This window comes from Drosophila virilis, unplaced genomic scaffold (assembly GCF_030788295.1).
Source record: "Drosophila virilis strain 15010-1051.87 unplaced genomic scaffold, Dvir_AGI_RSII-ME tig00000364, whole genome shotgun sequence".
Taxonomy (NCBI): Eukaryota; Metazoa; Arthropoda; class Insecta; order Diptera; family Drosophilidae; genus Drosophila; species Drosophila virilis.
In genome coordinates, this window is record NW_027212812.1 from 1 (window position 1) to 10,131 (window position 10,131).

The 10,131-nt window shown below is 46.0% G+C and overlaps 1 protein-coding gene and 1 pseudogene across 1 annotated transcript; one reads left to right on the forward strand and one right to left on the reverse strand.

Moving 5' to 3' along the window:
* Positions 1-3: 3 nt before the first annotated feature.
* LOC116652140 (protein vav-like) lies at positions 4-7,352 on the reverse strand (annotated as a pseudogene).
* On the forward strand, positions 1,830-3,926 carry LOC138911476 (uncharacterized). The gene is made up of 3 exons (XM_070210777.1): positions 1,830-1,909; positions 1,968-2,061; positions 2,141-3,926. The coding sequence occupies exon 3, from the start codon at positions 2,154-2,156 to the stop codon at positions 3,114-3,116; it is 963 nt and encodes a 320-aa protein (XP_070066878.1). The 5' UTR covers positions 1,830-1,909; positions 1,968-2,061; positions 2,141-2,153; the 3' UTR covers positions 3,117-3,926.
* Positions 7,353-10,131: the final 2,779 nt, after the last annotated feature.

The window sequence follows — 10,131 nt, forward strand, 5'->3', positions numbered from 1 at the left end:
GCGCATCAAAGGTGTAGATTTCCATTTTGTGATCCGTATTGCGACAGCCAGGTGGATCGAGGCTTTCCCTGCAAAACAATTGAAAGTTTCATTTCAAAGTTCATGGCATGGCAGCTTCGCATGACACTTACATGGCTTCGGTGAGCGCCTTGCGCCACTTATCACGCTCATGCTCCGACTTCAAGTAAAGTGTGAATGCCGTCTTGGCGGATTTACGTGCCAAGAGCAGCTGATATCTGAAGCGCGTATCCCGGCCGAGCGTGCGCCGCGAATGGCTCTGTTCCACGCGATAATCGGCGAGGTTGTGCGAGTCGCGATATGTGTACTGCATGTCGCCGGTTTTAATGTGCAGCGGCTTGACCAGTATCAGAATTGTCAAAGACAACGCATAGCGCATCTTGGTCTTCTGATCCTCGTGGGCCTTGATGTGCAGATCACCGTCGAGCAGCAGGCGGCCGTATTGCAGCAGATCGTTGCCGTTTTGGCGGCAAATTCAAATCAAATATGCTGTCCTTGACCTTTTGTATGATGACAAGATGATCAGAATCGCGCTTAACCTCGTTAATATACTGCGACACATCGATCATGGCATCCTTGGCCCGTTCCAGCGAGCGGTAATCCTCGTGCAATGGCGACGTCTCCTTCACCAGCTTGTCCAGCAGCAGATGGTACTTGAGTATGCGCTGCATGGGCACCGACAGTATATCCCGCAGCTGCAGCTTGCCCACGTTGTATTCGCGTTCGCATTTCTGGACCAGCTGGTCTATTATTGGTTTTTCTTGCACACATCGGCTAGGTAATCAATGGCGTTCAGCAGGCAGGAGCAGTATTCGCCGTAGATGAGGAATGGTTCGCGAAACTCAAATACCTGACCCATCTTAAGCTTTGTGCTGGGCACCAGCGATTCGCGTAGCTTCTCTAAAAACTTGGTGTGAATGTCAGCTAGTTCCTGGAAATGCATACAAACAAAATATTAGCTTGTGTGTAGATGTTGGTGTATCCCAGTTTCCGTGCTCACCCGTATGCGGGGAAAAATGAGTCGCAGTTCGTCGTCCTGATTGAGATGTCGTTCCAGAGGTAGCATAAACTTGGATTTGAGTGCATTGAGCACGTCCAGATAATTGGATTCCGTATCGATGAGTTCGCGTATGACATAGTCCCGCTGCTCAAAGCTGGTCGCCGATGGTCTACATTAACAGGAAGAGATGTGCAGCAGTTAGTCAATCTGAGCTGAGCTTAGGCAGCAGCCTCGTCACAGAGAGTCATGCAACTAAGCATAGCTAAACATTGTTTGGCAGGCTTTAAGAAATGTACAAAAGTTAAACCAAATTACTACCTGGCCTCTACTCGTTCTGTGTGCAGTGCGCACAAATCTTGATAGACCTCCTCTTCTTTTGTGTTGGTGTGATCATATACGGTTCCATTGCATGCAATATTGTCGGTGGTACTAAATGAAAAAAAAAAAAAAAATACAAAAACAAAAGTAAAATAAATCAAAGCAAAAAAACAAATAACGAAAACAAAACTCTAAGCAAAATTAAAGATTACAATTTTTTTTTTAATTAAACTAATTTGGCGCGCAAGACTATAAAGTGTGGCAATAATTTTCTTGAGACTTGCGTTTATCGATATGTCGATAGGCAAAGATTATGCCTCATCATTCAACAGACGACTAACACGCCAGCATTGCCAATAACAGAAGCCTGTTAACTTAACATACAGCTAACAGAACCAGGGCAGACGGACAACAGCAGCAGCAGCAGCAGAGCTAACAGCAGCAGCCAAGCATCCAATTTCCATTCATTTTTTTTTGTTCGTTAATTTCGCTGTGCACGTGCGGTTGAAAACATTTTCAGCCACAAACTGCGCAATGGATCATCACACTATGCAAAAAGTGGCTCCAAAAAGTGTAAGTAATGCGCATGCATTTGCTCAACAATATGGAGGCTGTCACTCGAAATTTGCAGGGTCTGTGGAGGAGAAGCGTCTGCTTGTCACAAAGCGCATCGAGGCAGAAGATTTGTTCGCCAAATACTCGTCCAAGCAAGCGGAGCCATGGAAGTAAGTGCATATGGTTTTTTCCTCATATCAAATATGTATACATATGGAGTGCGTGGCTGTTGTTGGCTGTGTGTTGCAGAAAGTTCAAGGACATGGCCAAAATTGGCGACTACAGCGAACGGGCGCTGCGCAAACAGTGGCTAAACATGGTTCAGCGCTATCGCGTCCAAAAGTCCAATATGCAGGCGACGCCGCTGAACAAGCAATGCATAGATGTGCTCAACGAGGAATGGGAGTTCTTTGGGGAGATACACGCGTACATGAACCAAAAGACCACCGACCTGCACTCGTATGCGCTCAAGGAGCCCAACGTCCAGGAGCACGCGCACAACAACAATATGGCCATTCGTGGCGTTGTCAATGATCACAGTTTTGGTACAGCGATAGCGGCGCCAAACAGCGCTCGCAAACATATGCGTTGCCAATTGCAGTCGGTTGAGGCTGCGGTCGATGTGGAGCTCGACTATGCACTTGCTATGCCAGATGAGCAGCAGCAGCAGCAGCAGCAGCAGCAGCACGAGGAGCTGGACAAGAGCTGTGATGCCATCCTAATTGGCAAGCAAGTGCGACAGCTGTCAAATAGGCGCTACGGCGAGAGCTATCCATCGGACATATACACGGACTCGGATTCAGAGGAGAGCTCACAGCCCTCCGATCCGGTGGCCGTTGAGGTGTCCGACTTATCGGAGGCGGAGTCTATTTTGGGCTCGCCCTTGCCAGCGAAATCAGCTTCGGACATATGCGAGACAACCGCTGTGGAGCAGTTAACCGCTAACTACGAGTCTGCATCTGGATCAGTGCCGCTCGACGAAGGCGAGCGAGCCAAGTCGTCAAGCTGGTCAGGATCAGCAACGCTGACGGCCAGGCCGTTATCAAACAGAAAGCGTAAGGCGTTGACCGAAAGGGAAAAATATTACAGACATCGCCGCCGCTACGAGCATCGCATGGAGCTGCGTCTCGGCGGCCTCTGCAAAGTGGCCGGCCAGCTGTTGGAGCAGCTGGTGCCTGGCGTGAATGTGACGCCGCTGCTGATGAAACATCTACAATACCGTTGACTACAACTGCAACAGCAGCTGTGACGATGATGACAACGACGACGACGACGACAACACCGATGAGGATGACATTGGCCAGCCATGAGGCGGCTAAGTTAGAAGTTTGGATGGAAGCTTAAGATGCTGAACATCATGTTCCTTTTAAAAAATGAATCATATATTGCTTTATTTACACACGCACATACACACACACACACACACCACACACACACACACGATCCTGGCTGTTATTTTCGTAAGGCAAACACACACAACACAAGACACAGGCACGACAGGTAAAAACATGAACTGTATTTAAAGAAAGACTTGAAAAGCATGAAACGCTATAAGCTCTAGATAGTTCAAAATATGATCTCCCTAAGATCATCAAGAATTATTATAGATACTCGCGTATTGTTATTGAAAGGCAAATAAAAAAATAACACACACGAACATACTATCAAAAAATGAAAATATATATATACAAAAGTTATATATATATATGTAATTATCGGCAACGGATTGAAAACAGCAGAAAGCAAAAGCGAAATTAGATTTTGGAAAGTTGATTAAATTATTGACTATTACAATGTTACCCACATAAACAAATGCTATTCTATCTCGTTTACATGTATAATATGCTATATATATTTGATCAGACGATTGGCACAGTTTAAAAGTAGCTTGCAATTGAATGATGTCTGATCACTTAAAATTATATTTCATTAATATAGTTTTTTGAAGCAACAAGCTAACTTTTAAGCAAGCGCACTGGCTGCCAAGGCCTATAACATTATAAAAGAAAATTAATAATCTAGAATGTAATTTGAATCTGAATTCCTGACTTTAGTTACCCGCATGATCGAGTCGTGCGCTGGGCCCATGAAATATGATATGTATTAGGGCTTTAATTTGTTCTATATAAGGCAACCTCATGGTGGCTACCTAATATATATATATATATACATATATCTGTGTAATTAAAAACGTGTTGAAAATATAAACGTCATTCGGTTTGAAAAAGGCGTCTTATCTGAAGAAACATCTTCGGCAAAGGCGAAGCGCATGACTTGTGCTGAGTTTACATTGGACACGTAAAAATCTCCGTTTAATATTATAAAAATATAGAACTTAGTTCCAACATGTCTGATCTGGAAAGCCCTTACAATGGTTCTGGATCTGAACTGAATCGAAAATGTTTAATTTAATCGAAAAATTCTGAAATTGAGTGGGGCTATCAAAAATATATATATTCAAATATTCAGATGGGGGAGCTTGAGCGGCAACTTTGGGATTTCCTTTGCAATATCAAATCCAAATTCCAAATTTGCACTTTAATCAAACCATTTACGAACTGATGAGAGCTGCGCACACAGTACTCAATCGGATTGGCATAGCCAGGTGCATAGATAATGCAGATAGGAACGTATTATGAAAACATGCTTGCTTTGGAGATACCCATTTGTTTCAGCTGTTATCTGAAGAGTTGGCTAACAAAAGGCCCCAAAAAGTTTGGATCGATATCTGTTTGCGTTAGTTTGTTGTGGTTCTATCCGTCTGCATGTCTGCATCGCCCGCATGAATCAGTAGATCGTGTCTGGCATATATCGCGCCATAATACAATAAGCCGAAACTAATGGGATTGGCGAATTTGTCAGTTTTGTCAGACAACGGTTACGATTAAAAAGTAAAAAAAAAAAAAACAACAAAATATTGTTGCCATTTCCGTTTGTCCAATTGGCATTGCATTTTATGGTATGTGGGCGACGCGCACTTCAGGTGTCTGTTCGGAATGTGGAGCTTACAACGGGAGGGAGGTAAGGAGAGTGATAGAGAGAGAGAGAAAGAAAGAGAGAGAGAGAGAGAGATAACAAAACAGAAAGCAAATACAAACAAAGAATGCACAGACATAATCCGACATAGAAACGCATGAGTTGCAGTGCAGGTGGCTGATTGGTGCGATAGCATGTCGTGAAAGGTGAGAGATGTGAGGCGGGAAAGTGGATTGGGTGTACGTGGGTGTGTGTGGATTAAGTATAGCCACTAGTGATAGCTGTGAGAGTGGTGCTGGGGCAGCTGTGAAGCAGTTTAGCCAGTTGCAGCATACATACATACGAGTAGAGTCAAGGTTGCAAGTACAAACAAGCGTTTGGCTGTTGTTCGGATTGTGGTTTGGTGGTGTTTGATTTTACAGAGAACGTATAATGGAGTTTGAAGGCAGCACACCTCTGGTTTGACCTTTGACTGGAACGTTACGTAGCAGAGATCCTCATAGACCTTCTCGTCATCTTCGCTGTAGATATCGTTGATGTACGCGTACTCGTGCTCTGTGGACATCAGCACCGAGGATCGGTAGTTGTAGACGGCAGCGGCGGCTCGCTGCAATCGTTGGCTCTCGCTGACAAATAGCGATGATGATGAGGAGCTGGTGGACGCATGATGTTGCTTCTCGAGGGCAGCTGTTGCTGCTGACGCTGACGCTGCCGCTGCCGCGGCTGCTGCTGCTGCGGATGTGCTCGCCTTGGGTGCATCCATTTGTGGTGTCGGCGTGACACAATCAAAGCCACCGTTGCCGGCCACGCTCAGGTTAAGGTCTAGGGAGAGAGCGCGCAGCTGCCCCTGGACGGATTGATTGATGTCAACGATGCCAGCGGCATCATTGTCGATCGTTGTATCACACATGTTTGACAGCGAATCCTCGATATAGTCGTCAATGTCCTCGGTGCCATTCTCTATGGTTATATCGCTATTCTCGTCCTCCACCGAGAGCGAACCGCTCTGTGAGGTGCGCTCGTAGTAATCCGAGGATGAAGATCCGGTGGCATCGATGCTTCTAGTTGCCTTAAATTCATTGCTGCCGGTTGAGGGTATGTGCAGGCGTGGTTGGGTGCGGGGGGCATTGTGACACACACACACAAACACACACACACACACAGACACACACAGAGCCAAGACATGGGAGTGTTAGGCGACAATATGGTGAACATTTTTGGGGCAGCAAAAAGACAATGTATTGCAGGGGGAATGAGAAGGAGAGAGTACGGAACAGACAGCCGGAAAGAAAAATAGGAGAGAGAGAGAGAGAGAGAGAGTGGGAAAGAGAGAGAGAGAGAGAAACAGCGTTAGATAAAGCTTGGACATGGATATTTGTTGATTTTGTTACTGCTGTTGTTGTTGTTGTTGATGTTGGTGTTGGTGTTGATGTTGTTGTTGTGTTGTTGCTGATAAGCAGGCAGACAGGGGCTTAAGCGGGTCTCGGGTCTGTGGTCTGGCATCGGGACACTGTCGGCCACGCGAGCGCATAATGAGACAGCGCCCGAGCAAACATCTCAAACAGGAAATGCAAACAGAACATTTCAATTGGATTGGCTAAAGAATGGCAGGAGGCATGGTTTGGGGGCGGTTTGGAAAGGCGGGGAAAGCACGCACTAAAGATTACACGCAATGCTCACGCTTGTGTCTAACTAGAAACGTATAAACACTTACGTGGAATGCAAATCCTTATAGATGGCCTCATCCGAATGGGAACGCTCGCTGGGCGACAGCTGCAGATTGAAGCCGCTGTAAAATTACAAAAACACAATTTGTTTAGAGCTAATTGGCACCTTTGCATATGGCGCGGCAATGGGGCTGTGTGATAGCAGTGTGCGAGCCATGAGCTCATCCAATTTGACCCAAAAAAAAAAAAAAAAAAGCAACTAACTAAAAAACTGCATCACACGCCCCATTGCAGTCGGAGCGCACAGCTGTGGCACTTACAGCAGCTCCGGATGCATTTGCTGCACCTTGCGACACTGCGACAGCTTGGAGAGGGTGATGAGCACGCGATGGAAGTTGGTTAGATCGTATAGCATGGTGGGCTCAAATAGGTCCGCATCCCGTATATTGAAATGATTGTGGCACACGTCCAGGAACAGCTTGATGTTTCTTGCAGCACAGAAACTGAAAGCGAGACACGGCACATTATAACGTTTGCTTCGTTAACCCGTGGGGGGGGGGGGGGGGGGGGGGGGTGGGGGGGGGGGGGGGGCAGGGCTCCCTGGCCATTTGGGGCTTGCGATTGAACTCGCGCGCGTCCATGCTGCTGGGATCCAGGTGTATGACCAGATTGCAGAGCAGCACACCGTCACGTAATGTCATGGCCAGTATGCGTATCTCGGCGTCGGGCAGGGCGGCCTTGTGGTCGGCGGGTATAACCTTGCAGCGGACCAGCAGGCAACGCATTCGCGCCACAAATCACTGTTAACCGCCGCCGCTGCTGCGCTGCGGCCGCCGCGGAGGCCGAGGTTAACGCAGCTGCAGCTGCAGCACCGCTGCCAAAGCTGTTCGAGGACATATTTTTTTTCTGTTTGCAGATCCGGGACTCTGGGGGGCGTGTGTCCGTGTATGCGTGGCGTGTATAGCAACTGCTATTGCTGCTGTTCGCCTTTTGGTAACGGCTGGGGCGGATTGGGTTACGGTGACGGTGACGGCGACGGCGACGGCGACGGTGACGATGACGGTAATGGTAACGGTGGCGGGGCGTCGTTTGGGGCGGGCGGCGCGCGCATAAATTTGGTTTTCTTTATTCTGCTTTCTGTACCGTTAATGAAACAATTGAAATTCATCAGTTGGCCGTTGCGCGTTGCCGTCAACAGATACACAGCGACAACAACAACAAAACAACAAAAACATTAAGGCATATAGCGACAACACCGACAACGACAACGACGGCGACGGCGACGGCGACAGTAACAGCAACGTAAATCGCACTAGAAACAACAATTATTTAGGGCGAACGCCAGCGGTCGGACGCTCGTTTGATTTATTCTCTATATTCAATTGATATTTGCTATTCCACACTTAATAGATTGCACGGAGGCGCTTACACACACACACACACACACACGCACGCACACACATGCACGCACACACACGCGCTCAGACACACGTATACGCGCACACAGCTGAAGAGGATGCGTATTCGAGTGTTAGCATCGATAGGCGTTCCCATTTATCGATATATTCAGATATTTGCTGCGTTTACAGTTGCATCAAATAAACTCTCTTGCCAAAGTTGCGCCTCCTAATGCATTAACCACGAGAAGAAATTGACGTATTTTATAAAATAAAATCATTTCGTTAATAGCTTAACAAGCAAGACTGTTAACCAGCACATCCGCTGTTAAGCCCGAAATGACACTGTTAGCTCAAATGGTTCTGCAATGCGCTAAAATATCGATTATATTATATCGATTTAATAATAGCATGGCTGCATTTCTGACTTTCGCGCTTTGTTTAAACTTCAATTCATAATGACTGACGGCAATCAATTGGGCGGTAGCGCCATAGATTAAATAAAGAGCATCAATTAACCATGGGTTGCTCATATTTGGGTAATTGAGTAATCTTCTGCTAGCCTATTAAATATGTAAATTTGTAACTAGTTAAAGATAGAGGCTAATGCCGTTGAAATCACAAAATATGTGAGCAGTCAGTCAGTTTTGCTCTTCCCTTCTTTCGGAGGAAAAACGATTCACAAAATATACTTAAAATTCAACTGTAGAAGCTTTTCTAGTACCTTTCGAAAAGAACCAGGGAATTACAATAATGTTCAATGACTATTTTGCATATGCTTGGAGTGCATCGTCCACAGAAGCTGCCTTGAAACGAATCTCGACATGCGCTCGGTGGGGTGGGGCGCAGCTGTATTTTATAGTTGTCTGAAGTCGTCGTAAACAAAAGCATAAGCAGTAATAACACAACAACAACAACAACAACAACAACAACAACAGTAAACAAAAAAAAAGAACTGTAAGCTTTCATAAACAAAAGCTAATCCGAAACGAGGTGGCGGCCATTGCTCGTGTGCACCTTACAATAAAAATAACGGCAAATGCTGTGCGTTTCGGTCGGCTCTCTTTGCTATTCAATTCGCAAATGCCAGCAAAAACAAAGAGCATAAAAAAAAAAACGCGCAATAAATTATGAGCCTGCGATAAAAACAAAAAGCGCAAATTGAACTGGGCGTAAATTAAAAAACCGAGAAGCAGCGAAAAATAAAACGAATAACGACCGCAGACGCGGCAGCACCTGAGGCGAATGTTGGGCGAATCGCAGACGCGGTGTAAACTTGACCAGAAGGCACAAACAATTTGACAGCCTAACGGGATGTCAGCCCGAAGCTGGCCGACGGGGGCTGCGTGCCGAAATCAAAGATAACGACTCATCAACGGCGTCATAAAACGTGACATCAGTTTTATTGCTGCGGGACGTCAGCGACAGCAAAGGCAACAGTAAAAACGGCAGCGACGGCGACGTCATCGTTTGCCCGTCGCGACGCGTCGCAAAGGTCACGATAAAAGGCAAAGCCAAAGCAGCAGCAGCAGCGCCAGCAGCAGAGCAAATCGCGGCAGAGCATAGCAAAGCCAAGGCGGGCGACAGAGCGGCAGACGCGCAAAAAAGTTTTGCGGCATAAGCTGCGGGGCAAAAACTAACATAACGCCAGGAGAGCTTACCAGCAGCAAACGCCATGCTAAAAACACCGCGGCTCGTTTGAATAGGTACACTTGACTACAATTGCATCCATGTATTTGTGTGAGTCGCACCATAGTCAATGTTAATATTTGTACTTCGCTTATATTCAGATTTGGTTCAATTATACTTGTTTAATATTATTAAAAAAAAAAAAACGTGAAACTCATTTTCGAATATCTATAAATGTAACTTGAGACGTGGGCAGATATTGTGCATTGCAGCTTTTAAAATATGTTGTTAAATAGAAAATGGCATCTTATGTCAAGTTAGTTAAGAGAAACCAAAAGCTCTCTAAGAATGCTTGGAATAACAGGCCTGTGTCGAAAATTGTTTATTTTTTTTTAATTTCCAAGGCAGTACCCAACAATGTGGACAGCATAGTATCTTTAAAATATATTTCTTATTGATGTTGTTTTTGGTGCTGCGACTTCTGCTGCTGCTGCTGCTTACGTTACGAATTGCTGTGCAGCCAAAGCGGCGCCTGGGCAACGCACAAAGAACAAGCACATGGACAGGCGCA